The sequence below is a fragment of the Tenrec ecaudatus genome, chromosome 7 (assembly GCF_050624435.1).
Source record: "Tenrec ecaudatus isolate mTenEca1 chromosome 7, mTenEca1.hap1, whole genome shotgun sequence".
Taxonomy (NCBI): Eukaryota; Metazoa; Chordata; class Mammalia; order Afrosoricida; family Tenrecidae; genus Tenrec; species Tenrec ecaudatus.
Genome location: NC_134536.1, coordinates 9,196,500 through 9,215,000, shown reverse-complemented (window position 1 = coordinate 9,215,000; position 18,501 = coordinate 9,196,500). Strand labels below are relative to the sequence as shown.

Below are 18,501 nucleotides of genomic sequence, written 5' to 3'. Positions count from 1 at the left end.
AACGGACACGTTGTCTGCTCTCCCGTGACCTGGCACGCACAGCATTCAAGTGTGATCAGCCCGCTCCACACCCCTCTCTCACTGGGGCTGTGTCCTCATAGACTTTCCAAAAGGAAGCAGCGGGGCGGGTGGTCCTCAAGTGCATGCCCTTCAGTCCTCGTGTCTCAAAGACCCTCCTGTGTGGCCCACCATGGTTTGGCCCCAGGCTGCTTGTCTGTCTGTCTGTCAGGTGTGATCCTGAGATTGGGGGGGACAAAGGGTCACCATTCCCAGAATCCATTGCAGCATGGTCCTCTCTGTCCTGACCCCTCCGCAGTGACGAGCCAGCCTGCCCCTTAAGAAGAGATCCTGACGTGTTAGCTTGCTACTATAGAGCCGCCCCTGGGGTCCTTCCTTGTGCATAATCTTAACCATGTTGTCTTCCTGGCCCCTTTCGTCCCCAAGCTGGGTCTGTCCCAGGTGTTCATGCAGGTCTGTGCCCCACAGCCCCAGGTAGTGGCACCTGCCCTGCTAGCAGGTTTTGAGGAAAGATTGTGAATCACAAGGAGTAGCTGGTCCATTCTTTTGAAAGCGGGGCTTCCATGAAGCTGTCAAGAAGAACCGGCCTGCAGAACAGTGTCAGCACTTGGGCACTAGCCTTTCTTGTTCAGTATGCATGCTGAGTTCAAGGTCAAGTGTATGGTGGTCATGCTGAAATGATCACATCAGTTACCGAAGTGCTCATGTTTTCTTCTTGCCTCAGCTGAAGCCAATTCATATCCTTTCCAATCCGCTGTCCACGTACAACCAGCAGCTGTGGCTGACGTGCGTCGTTGAGTTGGATCAATCGAAAGGTAGGATGCCTGCCGTTGGGGGACACTTCCTTGTACGTTAGAGGGCGAAAAGACTTAAAAGTATTTGCACAAGGTGATGTAGGAAGCTACTCATCACAAGAGTACGTTGAGAAGTTACTGCTGCTAGCACTCCCATTCATAGAGGCGTGGGTTTATTCCAAACAAACCCGTGTAAGGATCCCCCTGTGATCAGTAACACACTTGTCGTAGCCTTGTTCAGGCGCCTTCAGAAACGTGCTGCTGCCATCTGCTGGGCCAGTGAAATCTGAGGCAGAGGGGCTGTCTGGACAGATTTTATAGAAGGACACAGGACACTCGCAGAGAGTTACTAGGAAGACGTTCTAAGAAAACGCAAAGCTGCCTTTTCCCCCACCACAGCGACGCCCCTGCTCGTTCTTAGAGGGCAGCAAGGGAAATCCTGCAGCCCTGCTTGGACCGGTCAGACTTCTGCTTCCCAAACTCAAAAGAACACTGAGGAGGGCACAGCTTGGACCCCTCGGGGGCACCAGGGCCGCTGTTTTGCGATGGAGTCAGTCAGAGCACACAGGACTCTTCTGGGAAGGCTTGGAGAGATGCACACGCCGTCCGGATGGTGAGGGAGGATGTATCGAGAAGCAGCAGCTGACCGTTTGGCCATGAGAAAGTTTTTGTGGTTTTTGTAGCAGTGCTTTCTGACTTGCTACTTACAGTTGCCATCGAGTTGACTGACCACAGCAGCCTTACCGGACAGGGTAGAACTGCCCCTGTGGGTTTCTGAGACTGTAGATCTGGACGGGAGGGAGCAGACAGCCTCATCTTTCTTCAGTGGGGTGACTGGTGAATTCGAAGTGGCAACCTTGTGGTTAGCAGCTCAAAGCATAGCCCACTGTGCCACCAGGGCCCCTGTTCCTAAACCTGCCCTCCAGGACTTGGGTGGTTAGGGGCAGGGCTTGATAGGGGTGAAGGGTAATCTGGACATGGGTGAGGGTGTGATGAACGTCACGAATGCCCCGCAGTGTATGCGCATCCTGGAAATGGCGCCTGTGTTGTCACCTGTCTATTCACCACAATAAACAAAGAAAACAGGTCGTCCTGTGCGTTGTGATGCAGGCGGGCATCAGCTCAGCACTGGGTGTGCGGTAGCTAGTCCCTGGCCGTGAGCGGACGGCACACCTGTGCAGGTGTGAGGATGGTGTCCGTGATGGTCCCCGACGCGTCCCCATTCCTCCTTGCTCTTTTTGTAGAAACCTCTGTTCAGACAAGCTTTTCCATGACGGTAAAAGTCGACGGCATCACGCAGGGTGGAAACATTATGTTCATTCACAACAAAGTTCACAATCGGACCAGGACCCTCACGTGCGCCGGGGTAAGTGAAGCTGCAGGGCCCCCTCCCCACCCCCATCCCCCACCACCTCGTGCCGCAGGGTCACTGAGCCGAGTCTTGGGTGTCGTGGGCAGACCACAGGAAGCACATGTGCCTTCCTGCGCTGATACTTTTGTAGGTCTTAGAAGGGCTCACATACATGTGTGAGCACAAAACCAGACTCTCACACGTGCCCACGGATGCACACCAGAGTATCTGGGTAGCCTCTCACTCTAACTGCACTTACTGTCTGGCGGGTCCTTAGAAAAATGCTTGTGGGGTACTTGTGGCACATGAAGGTTGAGCCGTGTCCGTGACCCCTGGTGTAGAGGGAGTCCCAGCCAGGGCTCAACAGGCCGCTGCAGTAGGGGGACCTGGAGGATGGGTAGGGAAGGCACGGCACAAAGGCAGGTCCCTCAGAGATGGAGGTGAGCAGGTCCTGTGCGTGGGCAGCTGGAGAAGTGACTGAGCGCATTCCGTTTACACCAAAAGAACTGAAGGTGGCTTTCACAGGTCAGGCTGGGCCTCTGCACCGTAAGTCTGTGATGGGCGAGGCGTTAGGGCCATGTCTGGAAGTGTCCTTCTGGATTGGGCTCTCCCTGTGAGTTGGGGGCCCTGTGGACAAAGGTCAAACACTGCCCGGTCCTGCGCCACCCTCACAGCGGTTGTCATCTCTGACCCGTTCGTTGCAACCGCTGTGTCAGTCCAGGTCACTGCGGGCCTTCCTGGTTTTCACGCCCCTCTGCTTTACCTGCAGGGACTGGTCTCTCTGGACCACGTGTCCCGAGCAGGTGTGACAAAGTCTCACCATCCTCTTCTAATGAGTATTCTGGCCGAACTTCTTCCAGAAGTGCATGGGCTCCCTGCAGCCCGCGGTACAGTCAGTGTTCAAAACCGTCCAGTTCGTGGTCTGGCTTTCACGTACACGTGACTTGTATCAGGCACAGAAATGTGGGATCTGTGTTAGCGTGCTCATGTTTTTCTTTCGGGGACATCGGAAGTGAAAAGATGCCAGTGACTATTGGTCAGACACGATTTGTTTCCAGAAAACAACCATTTGGTCCATCCTCTCTAAGAAGGGTGCTGGTGTGGGACCAGCCCAACGATTGTTTTGGGCCTGGCGAAGGCGGGCTCTGAGTGTCTGCTGCTGCCCGGCACTTCTCCCCTGGCAGTGACGGGGGAGCCCATTTGGCTCATGTGGAATGAAGCACAGCAGGTCCCTCGTGTGTTTGCAGAGATGTGCGGAGATCATCGTGGCCCACCTGGGCTACCTGAACTACACGCAGTACACGGTGCTGGTGGGGTTTGAGCACCTGAAACTGCCCATCAAGGAGATGAACTTCACGGTGAGTACCTGGGCTTCCACTTCCGCTCCACCGACCTTCAGAATCCCCCGCATTTCAATAATGCTATTTCAGACCGTGGAAGCCGGGGGCACTTTTAAAAAGGTACCGGAACGCCACCGTTCCTGAGGTGTGCTCCAGCATGGCTGGCCTGAAGAAACAGCGGAGAACTCTGAAAGCCTGAGTGGGCCTCTGAGACCTGGCAGAGGGAAGCAGAGAGGGGCCACTGGGAGGTGGCTGGGGACACCAGGCCACCCTCCTGTGAAGGAAGCCCTCAGTTCCTTCTCTAGCTCCCCGAGGGTCCTCAGATTGGGCAGTGATGGGCTGCACGACTTCTGGCTGACAACCCCTACCCACCCACCCCAACCACACAGCCTGGGCAGCTAGCATTGGCTTTCTGGGATAAAACACATGTGCAGTGGAACAGTGCTCACTAGCAAGTGCTCTGATGTGTGTGGCGCAGCAGCGTGGACCCAGCCCTGGAGCGTGGGCACCATTTGCAGGGTAGTTAGTCCGCTCCTCGGGGACATCCAGTCACCTGTTGATGGGTAAGTGGACCCCACTTTGGGGCTTCCCTTGGGTAAACCCCAGAATGGACCGGCGGTGACTTCCGGTTGGTTGGGGTCTCCTGAGCCGTGCTGTGCCCCCTGCGGTGTCGGAGAGGCCTTGGTGGTGCCATCGTGGGTACAGATTGGGCTCAGCAGTGCAGACGCACCCACCACGCCTCAGGAGAGGGAGGCCGCTCTCTGCTCCCATACAGATGGAAAGCCTGAGAAACCCACAGGTCACAATCGGCCTGATGGCAGTGAGTTGCATTTTACAGGCTCTGGGTCTGGTCAGCCTCTGGCTGGGCCTGGCTGAGACTGAGGCCGGAGGGCTTCCTCCCAGCTGCTGCAGCCTCCACACGAGGGACTGGACACCTGGCATGGGCAGCCCTTGGCCCGCATGCCCGTGGACACCTTTAATCGCAGTTTACTTTGTTGGTTAAAGTGCTATTTTTTGTTTTCCATCAACCCTTTTTCCAGGTCATTCTTGGGAGGCTTCTTTAACTGGCAGCCAGGGCTTTTGCTCGTAGAGTCGGTTTTCTACAGGTGTCCCTCGCGGTCACCAGCCCCGCACACCAGGCAGCTATGATCAGCAATTTCAAGTGAAGGCTCTTTGTGTGACAGTGTTCTCTCTCTCTCTTTTAAAAATCATTTTATTGGGGGCTCGTACAACTCTTATCACAATCCATCCATCCATCCATTGTGTCAAGCACATTTGTACATTTGTTACCATCATTGTTTTCAAAACTTTTTTTCCTACTTGAGCCCTTGGTATCAGCTCCTCATCCCCCCCCTCCTCTGCCCCCTCCCTCATGAACCCTTGATAATTTATACATTTTTATTATTTTTTCATGTCTTGCACTGACCAATGTCTCTTTACCCACTTTTCTGTTGTCCATCCCCCTGGGAGAGGGTTAGAGGTTGATCGTTGTGATCGGTTCCCCCTTTCTCCCTCCACATTCCCCTTCCCCTCCTGGTATGGCTACTCTCAATATTGGTCCTGAGGGGTTTATCTATGCTGGATCCCGGGTATGTTGAGAGCCCTTATCAGTCCCCGTGGACATGCTCTGGTGTAGCCTGATTTGTAAGGTAGAATTAGGGTTACGATAGTCGGGGGAGGAAGCATTAAAGAGCTAGAGGAAAGTCTCATGTTTCATCGGTGCCGTACTGCCCATCTGACTGGCCCGTTTCCTCCCTGCGACTCTTCTGTAGAGGGAGTGACAGGGGTCTTTAATGAAAGGTCAAGTGCATTTGCAATGGGTCGGCAAGTGTTAGGAAGGAGCCTTGCAGTTCCCCAGAGGCCGGCCCCACCCTGGGTGGCTTTCCGTGGAGGCACAGATGTGTTTAACACGCCCCCCGCCCCCACTTGCCCCATTTCAGTGGAAGACTTACGACCCTGCCTTTTCCAAGTTGGAGATTTGGTTCCGGTTTGTCTTCGTGGTGCTAACCTTCATAGTCACCGTAAGTACCCCATGTGACAAGGAGGGTGTAACCAGACCTGCGGGGGGCGGGGGGGATAGGGGCAGTGGGGGGATGGGGACGGAGGCTGCATCCTTGGCCGGAAATTCAGCATGTTTCCGGCTTTGTTTGGGAAACCATTGGAGACCTTTGGGCTTTGCTCTTTTTCTGAAAGTGCAGCATTTAGACCCATCTGGCATCTGTGATTTGGCTCCCTGGGCTCACTGTAACCCTCAGGGGTAGGGGGGATGCTCCCCCATAAAATACAAGATACTCCCACCCCGAGACCCGATCAGTGAGGGTGGACGTGCGTCAGCTGGAACAAGAGGTGGGCGCTGCGCCTCGGGCCCTGGGGTGGGTGCTGCCCTGCCTTCGGCTTGGCTTGCCACTCAGGAGATTGCAGTGGGACCCTCCCGCCTCCTGAACTCCTGGTCCTGAGTGGGCCCCACCCAAGAAGACACAGGTGCACAGTGGAGGGGCTATGGGCGGGGTTGCAGGTAGATGCTCTGTGGGGTTGTGTGGGTGGGAGGGCCGGACTCAGGTATTCGTGTGGGACCACGGGGAGCAGCCAGTCTAGGGCCCTCTGACCTGCCCAGGTCTGCCTGATGAACTTGGAATGAAAGTGAGAGCTGACCGGTCACTCAGAAGCCCTGGCTTGTTCTCAAAGGATCTCTTGTCTGGGATTCTGGGGCCAAAGCCCCTACTGAAAATGTCCTTAAGCCAGAGAGGTGGACCTAAGCCTTGGCAGGTAACCGGGACCAAGAAAGTCACTCACCAGGCCTGATAATCCCAGAGGGTTAGAGAAGTCTTGGTGCATTTCAGGAAAGAACGCAGGCCTGGGGCTCGGGGACCGGGCCTCGTTTGAGAGGAGTAAAGACAACCCTCCCCCTGGGCCCAGTGTCCCTCCTGCAGGGACATGTCCTGCAGATACATGCACCTGGCCCAGGCACGAGCTGCTGGCTGCACTTGGCCTCTGTGACCCGGCTGCCCCTCAGCCCACACATGTAGACTTCACGACAGGGAGCCAGCCTGACAGAGGCAGTGGGCATGCTCCTGGTCTGTTCTTGCTCTAGAGGGGTGGTGCATGGGGTTCCTGACAAAGTCAGTAGCTCAAATCCACAGCCCGGCTGAGGGAGGACGGTGAGGCAGCCTGCTCCCTTCACACGGACAGCTCTGGAAGCAGGAGCGAGGAGCAGGAAGTGAGGAGCAGTTTGCCTTTGTCCTGGAGGGTGGCTGTGGGTCAGAGACGGTGGGTTTGGGGGAGCTCTGCTTCCCCAGTACTGTGTTGGGGACACTGGATCCTCTGCATATTCTGCCATCTGACTTGTGGTCACTGATGACCCCAGGGACCAGGGCTGCACACCACAGGCCCTGCTGACATGTAGGCTGCTGATTAGGGCGCAGGGGTTGGGGGGTGGGGGGCAGGTGGACAGCAGTCCTGGGCGCCAGTGGCCCTGCCGTGCAGTAATGGCCTGGCGGTCTCTGCAGTGCCTGTTCGCTCACTCCCTGCGGAAGTTCTCCATGAGGGACTGGGGGATGGAGCAGAAGTGGATGTCTATCCTCCTGCCTCTGCTGCTGCTCTACAACGGTAGGTGCCCCTTGGGCTCAGAACGGCCTGTCTGGGAGTCTGTAGCCTAGCAAAGGAGGCAAGTGGTAGGACCTGGGACCTCGCCCAAACCTGGACTTGCTCTGGTGGTCGAGCTTGGCTGGGCCATAGGCCCAGCAGCCTGACTGACAGCCAGTGGCCCTCCTGCAGTCTGTTCGTGTCACCTGTGCCCAGAGTTTTCTAGCCCAGCTGTGCTTGCAAGGAAGAGTGGCACTGGGTGCTGATGGCCCTCTGTGAGCCCCTCTGTAATGGCCCTCTCTGAGACCTTTTGTAACCCCTCTGGTGCTATTTGTTAGCCTGGGCGTCTAACCCGTCTAAGGAACACAGTCACTTGGGGTTCCCCCACTTCCCTGGATCCAGTCCAGGAACGGGATGCACAGCTCAGAACCTGTGTGTGTGTGTGTGTGTGTGTGTGTGTGTGTGTGTGTGTGTGTGTGTGTGTGTGTGTGAGAGAGAGAGAGAGAGAGAGAGAGAGAGAGTCAGTGGGAGGGAAGAGAGGGTACCCTGTCAGGAGGAGGAGCATTGGGAGGGAGGGGTCACCTTGGCTGGGGTAGTGTTGGCTGTGTTGGTCACCCAGAGGCATGGGGCTGTCCTCACTAGGGTACGTGGAGGGAGGGCTCCCTTGGCTGGAGGCTGGGGGAACCCCCGGGGAGAAGGCGCCTGCTGGGCCAGCTGTGAGCTGGTTGCTCAGCTCTGCCCGCTCCTTCCAGATCCCTTCTTCCCGCTGTCCTTCCTGGTGAACAGCTGGCTCCCGGGCATGCTGGACGACCTCTTCCAGTCGCTGTTCCTGTGCGCGCTGCTGCTCTTCTGGCTCTGCGTCTACCACGGCATCCGGGTGCAGGTGCGCCAGCGCCCAGCGTGCTGCCCCGAGTCGGGGAGGCTTGGGCCAGTGGGGGCTCGAGTTACTGCCTCCTTCTCTCCGGCCCTTGTTTCTGGTTTGCTTTCTAGGGAGAACGGAAGTGTCTGACTTTCTATTTGCCCAAGTTCTTTCTCGTCGGGCTGCTGTGGTTGGCTTCTGTGACGCTGGGAGTCTGGCAGACGTGAGTCGCTTTGGTGTGTGCTCTCTGTCGTGAGGCTGTGGCAGAATCCCCACGAAGGGGTGCCTGCCAGGTCCCCGCAGCCAGTGTGGGACAGGCCGGAGGAGGTCATTCCTGTGGAGATGGACAGCCGTGCACTAGTGTACAAGGAGCCTGCTCTCCCTCACCCTCAACGACCTTGCCATGGAAACAGCTCCCCACGTCCATTCAGGGCCATCCTCAGAGCCCGGCGGGCTACCCCGCTTGTGAGTCCCCTGACCTGTGAGGGCATCACAGTCATAGCCAAGTGTCACCTGAGTCTCCCTTCAGTGTCCCACTCGGGACAGCACCGAGGTCTGTGTGCCAGTAGGCCTGACCCCCTCGCCTCCAGGTCCCCGTCTCGCCCACCTGTCACCCACCCTTGTTTGCCTCTGGAAGTGACAGCTGCTGATTCACAGCATCTTGCTGGGAGACATCCACTGCCTGGTGCCCAGGGGGCTGGGCACAGGTGCTGGCTAACAACCCTTGGACTTGCCAGGGGCCCTGATCCCCACCGAGCCCGCAGTCCTCTGCTCCCTAGGGCTTGTAATAATGGCTTCTCTGTGGAAGCAGACGCCACCACAGCCTCTCCCACAAGGCAGCGGTGACTTCAAACTGCTGACCTTGGAGTTAGCCACCCAGTGCTTCACTCACTGCCACCGGTGCTCCCGGTCAGAGAAGCGGCGCAGGGCGTTTCTCCGAGGACGGTGGCAGAGGCCTGGCTCTGGGCCCTGTGGGCTCTAAGCGTGAGCTCAGGAATGGTGGTAAACAGAGAAGTCCTTGGCAGTGCTCTTTCCCACGGACGAGTACCTACTGTGTGCTGCAGAGAAAAGAAACGCCAGGTGGGAAAGCATAAAATACGTGAAAGTGAAGCCACCGACTAATCTCTGGTTTTCCCTACACTTGTCTTCAGAGTGAACGAGCTGCATGACCCGATGTACCAGTACCGAGTTGACACGGGGAATTTTCAGGTGCGCGGGGTCGGTGAGGCCTGGGCTTTTCTGCCCAGCTGTTTGGTGGGGGTCACTCCTGTCTGCGTGCCACTCACTTTGTCGCGGCCTGGCGCTTAGGAAGGAAGCTCACGGTGGAAAGTTTGGAACACCCAGTTTCAGGCCTGCCTGTTGGGCTACAGTGCCACCGGGTGGGGCCACAGGCTGGGGAGACGTGGGGGTGAGTGGGGGCTGTGCTCGGAGGGGCCCCATGCTTGAAGGGTGAGGGCCGTGTTGGGAGGGGCCCGATCTGGGCCAGTGCTCTGTGGTTGCCATCCTGGAATTGTCCGCACCCTTTGAGCATGAGCGTGGCCGTTTGAGGTGAAACAGCCATTGTTAAGGATAGTATTCCAGACTCGTTTGTACAGATGTGTCTCTGCAGTTTCGAGTAGATTTTAGATGGGTGTGAAGGTCGGGGTGGCTCTTCTGTCTCGAAAGTCAGCTGACCCTGTCCTGGGCTGTCTGGTGCAGCCTTGGCTGCATGAGGACAGGGGGCTGCAGGGGACTTGGTGTCTGGGAGAGCAGGCAACCCAGCCGTGTGTGTGTGTGTGTGTGTGTGTGTGTGTGTGTGTGTGTGTCTCCTGGCCTGCAGGTGCCCTCGTGGGCCTGAGCCCGTCATGAGGGCGGGTGGTGGTGCTGAGACCCATGCCCCCCGACCCCCGCCAGGCCCCATTGGGCTCCCCCGTTGGGCACAACAGCCGCCTTGTCCCTTGCAGGGAATGAAGGTTTTCTTCATGGTGGTGGCTGCGACGTACGTGCTCTACCTGCTCTTCTTGATCGTGCGGGCGTGCTCCGAGCTCCGCCACATGCCCTACGTCGGTAAGCACACTTTGCACACGTATTCACCAACCTCGTTTCTCAGCAGGTAAAGGAGGGCAGTTCCTGTGCCCCCTTAGCATCAGGGCGATGCGTGACGTCACATGACCACCATGTGACGTCACATGACAGCAGCATGCATAGTCGTTTCCCTGTCCTGCTTACGGTTTGGCCGTCACCTGTCTGCACAGGCCCCGAAGCCTCTGGTGGCCCCTTTCCAGAATGCCCTGAGTTGGCATCATATGTTTCAGTTCATGCATCGAAGCACGTCGTGGTTGCTTCTCATTTGGGGAGCCCGTGCTCCCCTACCCGCCCCAAGCAGTTAGCGCTGACCTCATGTGGGGGGGGGTGTGAGAATGGGGCATCAGAGGTTTGTCCCTTCCCCCACAGGCGCGTCTCACTCTCCGAGGGCCTTGCTGGGCCGAGGGCAGCTGGGGCCCTGGGTGCAGAGAGGAAGACCTGTTTCCTTGGTCTCAGAGTGAGAGGCTTTGGAGTACTTCGCCCACTGCTCACAGCCAGCACCCCAAGCCCTGGCCCCGGGGGGGAGAGGCAGCATTGCTGGGGCCCCGGGGGAGGCTTTTGCGCTGCGGGGAAGAGGGTCTTTCTGCTGTTCACGTTGCTGTTATGCCCCAGTGCCCGAGCTGAGCGGGTGCACTTCTCTCTCCTCAGACCTCAGGCTGAAGTTTCTGACCGCGCTGACCTTCGTCGTGCTCGTCATTAGGTAAGACACCGCTTCTGGAAAGGAGAGCTGGAATTTTGATTCGACTGCCGTGGTCTTCCTGATACGTGGAGACCTCCGGATTCTTCCGCAGCTGCCCCTGGATTCCCGAGGTCTTAGGACCACTTGCCCTGAGACAAGGGTGAGGGAGGGGTGGTGCGGGTGCATCGGGCCGGAGAGAGAATGCTGGTTCTTCCTGCCACTAAGCAAAGTGAGGGCTGCCTGCTCTCCGGTCCCCTCGCCGCCGGGCCCAGCTCAGCCCAGGCTGTCGATGGACTCTGACTCATGGTGACCCGGCAGGAGCTCGGTCGCTGCTTGATGGGCTGTGGTCCTCTCCGAGGGAGGAACACAGGGCTTTCTCCTACCGTTAACAGTCACCCATAGTGTCCCTGGGGTCGCCATGACTCGATGGCAGTGAGCATGCTTTTGGCTTTAGTGTACAGGCAGTACAACTGCTCTGTGTCCCCCAGGCTGTCCGTCTCTAGGGGGATCATTGCCACGCTTTCTCTCTGGGACAACGGGTGGGACTGAACCACTGACCCTGAGGTTAGCAGTCCAGACGCTCAACCCACTGTGCCACCAGGGTTCCTTCAGCATGTATCAGGGCGGTGGGATGCTACAGTTCAGACTTGAGGAGTTGGTTGACCCCTTAGGACCTCTCTGGTGCTCTGGGGGCCCAACTGTACCTCTGGCCCACAGTGCTTTTGTTTGCACTCTGCCCAGCCATTCCCACACTGGGTCCCGTGGGGAGAGGGGCCTGTGAGGAGGTGTGTGACAGCCGGCGAGGAAGGCCTTGTTCCGAGAACTCTGCCAGGTGGGCAGGAGGCTGGGTGCACATGGCTGAGGGTGACCCAGGAGGTCAGTTGTTTCTGTGAGCATTTCGGGTCCGCTGCTTTCTCCAGCATCAGAGCCCAGAGTTCGCCCTCAGCCTGGCGATCTGCATCTCACTTGGTACTTGAATGGAAAGTGGGTGCTCCTTTCCACTCCCAGGGGCCTTTGGTACCCAGTCCATGAGGGTGAGACTCCTCCCAGCACCCACATCGCCACCACCTGTCCACGGCACTCCGTGCTGGATGCCAGCTCAGCGTGGACTTTCAGCCACACCTGAGTGCTGTTTATCACATCAGAGTCCAAGTTCACAGGGGAGGGGTCATTCAGGCAGGCGTGGTGCTCCTGATTTCCTCTCTGCTCAGCACTTGACACATGCACTGCCTGTGCAGGTCCACACGCACCCTGTCTGTAATACACTGCATGTTATCTCTGTGCAACTTCTCACAGCCCCACTCTCACACATGTCATGTCTCTGTCACTTCTCACAGCCTCACATGCATGCTTTCTTCTATGAAACTTGTCACAGGCCATCATACACAGACACATGCTCTCTCTGTGTATTTGTCACAGCATCGCACACTCTGTAACTTTCATACACGTGCTGCTTTCTGTGTAATTGATCACAGACACTGGCTGTGCAAATGCTCACACACACGCAACATGCCGTCTTTGGTCTGACTTCTCACGGCCTCTCTCTCTCTCTCTCTCTCTCTCTCTCTCTCTCTCTCTCGTGCAGTCTCTAATTTCTCACGGTCCTCGCTCACGCCCTCCCGCTCCTGCTATAGTCCACGGGCTGGGACTGCTGTTCAGGCAGCGGGGGTCTCTGGCCAGCCCGTCATAGCACTTATGCTTTGGGGGGCCTCCGCAGAGCAGTCAGGAGAGCTCTCTGGTTTGGTCACCAGGATTTGGGGTGCCACCACTGGTGCAGAAGGCATTCCTCCTGCGGCCTCACTGGTGTTTGAGGGTGCCAGCAGGGAGGGGCGGCCGTGCACAATGGTGAGGGGGCCTTTTGGTCTGGTCAGAGTAATCTGGAGGGGTGACGAGAGAGGAGCCCCGGAAGAGCCTGTGGGGCCTCACTCCTGCTTTGTGTGGACCAGCCACCTCCAGCGTGCAAGTGAGAGGCGCAGGGTGGCCCTCATCTCAAGATGGGTGTTGGGGGGCTTTCAGCTGGGCGGCAGAGTGCTTGATATTTCTGCTGCATGTAGACCCGCTGGCTCTGGGGGGGCGAAGGGCCCTGGGGGGTGGGGTGGGGTGAAAGCTGGGGTGCTTTTCAGTTGTGGGAGGCTTCTGAGGGGGTGAGGGGAGAGTGGGGACCTACCACCAGAATCCTCTGATACTCAACACATGGGCACCCAGCTGTGCCCTTCCTCTGCCCGGCTGCCTGTGCCCAGCATGTGGTGGGCACACTGCTCGGGGAGCTGCTCATGTAGGAGGGAGGCGACATGGGTGAGGGTGTGACCCAGCCCGGCACATCCATCTGTCCATCTGTCAGCACAAACGGTGCCATTCTATAGGGGTGTGTGTGTGTGTGTGCGTGCGCGTGCGTGTGTGTGTGTGTAAAGAGGCAGTAGATCTGCTCACGGGGTAAATACCGTGCTGTTTGAAGCAAATGCTACCCCTTTGACGGGTTTCCCACGTTGTCTCTTCTCCCCTTTTTTGCAGCATCGTCATCCTTTACTTAAGGTTCGGCGCCCAAGTGCTACAAGACAATTTCGTAGCTGAACTGTCAACTCATTACCAGAATTATATCCTTTCCATCGGGAGCGAGGCTCAGGTTGCCAGGCCGTGTCCTCGCGTGGCAGGGAGAGGCTGGAGTCCAGGGGCTAAGGAGAGGCGGGCCAGCCCAAATCGCCTGCCCTCGGGAGACCAGGGAGACCCTCCTCCGCAGGGGGTGCCGTGCCTGGGCGTGCGCCCGCCCAGGCCCACACAGCCGGGGGTTGGAGAGTGGCTGGGGGTGGGGCTTGGAAGGCGCTGTTCTCTTCCGGGGTGGAGAGCTTAGACTTGAGGGACTCCAGCTCCCAGCTAGGTTCTCGGGGCCAGAGGGCCCATGTTCTTTGCCATGTAGTGGGCTGGGACCTGGACAGATCAGGACGTCCAACCAGGGAATCCATTTGTGTGGTTGGCCCCGAGCCACCTTCTTTCTCCCTGCAATCTGACACGGCTTCTCTCTTACTGTCCTCAGTGTCATTTTGTGTCCACCAGGGTGGTGCTGGTGGTAACTGTACCACAGAGCCCGAGTACCCAGGGCCCTCACGAGACACTGGTGGGGTCTCCTTCCTATTTGCTGCCTAAGGCCCTGGCTCTCAGCCGCTGCCCCCTTAGGGTCCCCAACCTGTTTCCTATGGAAGTGGGGCTCGTGTGCCCTTCACACTCCTTCACTGATGTCCTCCAGGGACATTCAGAGATGGGCTCCAACCCCTTAATTCCATAGAACTGATACATCTTCCTTCACATGTCTGTGCTCATGAATTCCATGCCAAGCTTTCATCCGCTTCCCAGGGGGGTCTGCTTTCTGGAAATACTCAGGACAGCTGGCCGAGGATATTTCAGATGCCCATGCTGCCTGCTTGGCTGCCTCGGGAAGCATGAAGCTGCCACGGGGCACATGGGGTACGCTCCAGCAGGTCTGTCTCCACAGGGGAACAGAGGTCATGTTCCCCTCAGTGTGCTTGGGCTGTGGGTGGGATTGCAGACCTCAGCCTGTGGGCTGGGCGTGTACATTCTCATGCTTGGCTCTGGAGCCCCCCTGTCCTGACCTGTGTTTGCGCTAGAACAGCGTCCCCGGTGGTTCGGGGGTGCCAAGACCCAGAGGTGCCCACCATGTACTGCTCCGGGACAGCAGATTTCCCTTGACCGAGGCCACCAGCCGAGTTCCTGTCCTTCTACGGCTTGTTGAACTTCTATCTCTACACCCTGGCCTTCGTGTATTCCCCGTCCAAGAATGCTCTCTATGGTAAGCCTTGGGCTCCGCATGCAGGCGCCGTGGGGCATGCGTGTCTGACCTGTGTTGTCTGTGCCGATAACAAATGAATGCTATTGTGGGTATGTCGTCACGTGGCCACTTGTGCCATAGACCACAGTGAGGACCATGCTGTGACCTTTCAAACGGAGGCCACACCCACCGGCCCGGCCACCCTGGCTCGGAGGCAGGGATGTTTCATGGCCATGCCCTGCTGGGATGACATGAGTCAGACTTGACAAGGTGCGGCTCCCAGCTGCAGTTTGCCTGAGGGACAGTTCGAGAGCCTGCATTGGCCCATGCCACCCCTGTTGACCACTGACCAAATGTAGAGCACCTTTCTGAGGGCTGCCGCCTGGCAGGGAGTGGAGCTGGCAGACAGGGCAGGACCTTGAGGCCTGACTCTAGCTCCAGGGTGCCCCAATTGTGTGTCCCGCCGTGGGCTGGGCATGTGTACATGTCCACCCGGGCGTGGACAGGAGCCGGGCTCAGTGGGGAGCAACGTGTTCAGCCTGAGCGGGAGTTGGGATGGCCCTCAGCCTCTGCCTCCCCCGCCCCCTCCCGCCTCCTCGGGCTGACACACCAACCTTTGTTGCTTTCCAGAGTCCCAATTGAAAGACAACCCCGCCTTCTCCATGCTGAACGACTCGGACGATGATGTCATCTACGGGTGAGTTGCTGTCCCCTGGTGGGCGTCCAGTGTGCTCTGCGGGGGTGTAGAGTGGGGGCTGGTGCCCTGAAATGACCTGTGAGGCCCCCACTGTGTGTCTGGCCCGGCGGGTCTGCTGCCTACTGGGCTGTGTCCACTTTCTTGGGCGCCTCTCTGCTGACCTCCTGGACCTTTCTGGACACTGGCCGTGGCCGTGTTGGGGGAAGCGGTGTGGGCTGCAGACAAAGTGAGAGGGGGGTGAGGTGGGAAGAGACTCTGGAGCTGTTGAGCTGGGTGGTGTCACGATCTCTCTGGTGGCAGGAGCGACTACGAAGAAATGCCCCTGCAGAACGGCCAGGCCATTCGGGCCAAGTACAAGGAGGAGTTGGACAGTGACTAAGCCCGGCCGGGCAGCCGGCCAAGGAGATGCGGCCTGCTCCCCAACTTGTTTACATGCTTCAACCAGGAGAACCACCTCAGAGGGCAAATTTGAACAGGGGCCAAATTGATTGCTGGGCTGGCGACCCGTGGAGGGAGATAACTGATAAAAGTCCCGACAGCCCATCGTTTCTTAGACTTCAGGGGAGAGGCTGAGGGCCGTGCCCCGGGTCAACAGAAAGGGTTCTGGGCAGTCTCCGGTGAGTGACTGGGAAGCAGTGTGAGGGCCACACTCAAGGCTTCCCTCCCTCAGCGGGACACCCGACTGCTCTGGCCCCTTGAGCGGCCATGCTCTGCCCACTCTCTGGAGCAGAAGCTGCCAGGCTGCGTTGCGCAGGCGGCGACCGCCTTTACCCTGTGCTGTCGGCGAGCCCGCATCACTGCACACCCGCAAGTCCCCAGACGGCCTTGCGGAAGAGCCCACAGCTGCATTTCCAGTCAATAGCCGTTTCTGCAGCTCTTGGTAAAAATAACAGAATTTTAATTTTTTTAAAGCAAGCAGTAGGATATCAGTTCCTTATCGCCCCAATTTTTCAGTTTTTCCTCTGTGGAGGCTTCATGAAAAACTGCAATTAAAAGGTAATGGAATTCCCCCACAAACTTTTTAAATGTTTGCCCTCATAGTTGGGAACCGTGATGAGTAAATGACTCTTCATGGCTTCTGGGAAACCCTGGGTGTAGGTCGATTGTCCGCAAGTATTCCCGGTCTTCCCGGTTCCCCATGGCTGGCAGGTAAACGGGTCTTGGGTGTCTCGGAGTGTCTGGCACCAGGCAGGGCGCCACCCGGAGGCTCCCGCTCCTCGGTCAGGCTCCATGGGGACGTCTTGGCTTTTCCCTGGACACACCTACAGGGCCACCCCAGGTGTCCAGCATGGCCGTGCTGGCTCCCCTCTGCACACAGCACCTCTGCTCCCCCCAACGACCGCCCACAGCTGAGCGCGGCATTCCACCCAGCCATGCTGGGACCTAGGCGGTGTTCTCAGGAGACGGCCCACCGGCCCCCCTTTGTCATGTGCCCCAGGATCGTACCATTAACAGGAGCGCCACCTCCACTACATGTGCTTGTCCTGAAACGCCGTGGGCCTGGGTGGTTGAGGACTGTGCTGTTGACTCAGGTTCCCACAGGACCACGTGTCTGTGTCCCTTTCTTAACGAGGGAGTGAGGATGGCTGTTTTTTGCCATCAAAATTTCCACCTCCCAAGACGACTTTCCCCATAAACGGCGCCATGTAGACCAACGAAGACTTCCGGTTCACACTCGATCGAGGATGTGGTTGGGTTTCCGACGCCTGCTGCTTTCTGTCAGTATCGACTATTTGGCTGTGTGCCCAAACGCCGTCGAACTTTGGACAGCGGCCCTCTGTCCTATAACATAATTCGGAGCTGACGACGAACTTCCTCAGTGGCTGGCTGTGCATGGCGTCTGTGAAAGGAGAGTGGGCTACTTACTGGCTTTCCTAAGTACTTTGGCAACGAGAAATGATTACAGAAGGCACTTGAGGGTAAAGAGGGGCCTCATTTCAATCATGTTATTTTTTATTTCCATTTTCAGGTGCCCAAACTTAGTTGTCCTACCAGCACCCTTTTTCAGAAAAAAGATTGACCCGGTGGCCCTCCTGACAATTCAAGGCTTTTGTACAATAGCCCATAGCCCAGGCTAAAGTGTAGGTATCTGCTTGGGCAGCCTCCCCACCCCCCCAGCTCAGCACCCCCAGGGGGTGGCATCTGTGTGCACTTTGGCACTCTTTTAGTGCATCGTGTGTACATATTTTGTACTGCACACCCCATGTAAAAATTTGCTGATAGTATGTAGCATTTAGCATGTATATTATGTGCAATAATTAGTTAAAAAACACTAAAAGCTGCCAGAAATTTTTGAGTTATCAGGGAAGAAAAAAATGTGGAGGGGACCGACGTTGCGCTAACTAAAGTTGTCAGTCCCGGGGCTGACACGTTCTCCCTTGGGAGTGGCTGGAGCGAATGGCACCTTGGGACGCTTCTACAGTGGTCCAGCCCGGGAAAGTGCTGGGAGACCAGCAGAGCGCAGTGGTTTCCCGGGGACAGCGGGACGGGCCTGCATGACGCAGGACGAAATCCCCACAGTGGCAGAGGCAGTGGTTCTTGCTGGCCCTTCTGAAAGGCAGGGAAGGAATGCCGAGCACAGTGTAACTTACAGTGACGGGTCCTCTGAGCGCTGCCATTCAGCCTGAACGGACAGGGCCCCAGACGACTGTCACCAGCCTTTTAGTGGCCCTTGAGTAATTTACGGGAGGCAGTGACATGCAACAGGCCCTGCTGTGGTGACTTTTCCCCAAGTCCCTTTCACAGGAGGAAGGTAGAAGCTCCTAGAAGGGAGGATACACCAGGTGCTTCCCCAACACCTACTCAAGATTAGACGGTGTTACGGTGTATCAGGACGGATTAAAACCAGTTGCCTTATACGGTACTTTGGAGAAGAGGGAGAGGGGGAAAAAGCATGGTTTTCTTTCAGGCTTTCATTTGGGACAGCGTGCCGTTCTGCTATCTGGCTGGACACGTTTGGGGTCTGCTTGTAACTCCTGTAGAAAACTAGGGAACGGACAGTGTTCTGCCACTGACACTGCTTTTCTACAAAGACTGTAAATGTTTGTAAACGCAAACAGGACACAGATGAAGGGCGGCCCCCTGGAAGCGGGCCAAAGCAGCACATGTCTATGGCAGGCGCCCACGTGAGAGACGGCTCTGTTCTGCGCTTGCCATCCTGGAAAATGTTAATAAATTTTTAATGTTCGATGCTCCTCCTCTCTGTGTGCTGACCTGTGCGGCCATTCGACAGGTGTGCTTCGGGAAGAGGGTTCTCGAGCAGCGCATGGGGCCTTTCATTTGCCGGGCAGGCTCTGGTGCGGGCACCGGGGAGCGTTTTCAACTCCACAGGGCACT

The 18,501-nt window shown here is 57.3% G+C and overlaps 1 protein-coding gene across 1 annotated transcript in view; it reads left to right on the top strand.

Moving 5' to 3' along the window:
* Window positions 1-18,352, top strand: part of TMEM181 (transmembrane protein 181) — a 29,273-nt gene extending 10,921 nt beyond the window's left edge. Inside the window, exons 4-17 of the mRNA XM_075554311.1 lie at window positions 743-833; window positions 2,057-2,178; window positions 3,411-3,521; window positions 5,444-5,524; window positions 7,010-7,109; window positions 7,838-7,968; window positions 8,076-8,167; window positions 9,096-9,153; window positions 9,888-9,990; window positions 10,657-10,708; window positions 13,199-13,281; window positions 14,400-14,489; window positions 15,099-15,165; window positions 15,466-18,352. Coding sequence (XP_075410426.1) covers window positions 743-833; window positions 2,057-2,178; window positions 3,411-3,521; window positions 5,444-5,524; window positions 7,010-7,109; window positions 7,838-7,968; window positions 8,076-8,167; window positions 9,096-9,153; window positions 9,888-9,990; window positions 10,657-10,708; window positions 13,199-13,281; window positions 14,400-14,489; window positions 15,099-15,165; window positions 15,466-15,544 — 1,260 coding nt within the window. The 3' untranslated portion in view covers window positions 15,545-18,352. The remainder of the gene's footprint in view (window positions 1-742; window positions 834-2,056; window positions 2,179-3,410; window positions 3,522-5,443; window positions 5,525-7,009; window positions 7,110-7,837; window positions 7,969-8,075; window positions 8,168-9,095; window positions 9,154-9,887; window positions 9,991-10,656; window positions 10,709-13,198; window positions 13,282-14,399; window positions 14,490-15,098; window positions 15,166-15,465) is intronic.
* Window positions 18,353-18,501: the final 149 nt, after the last annotated feature.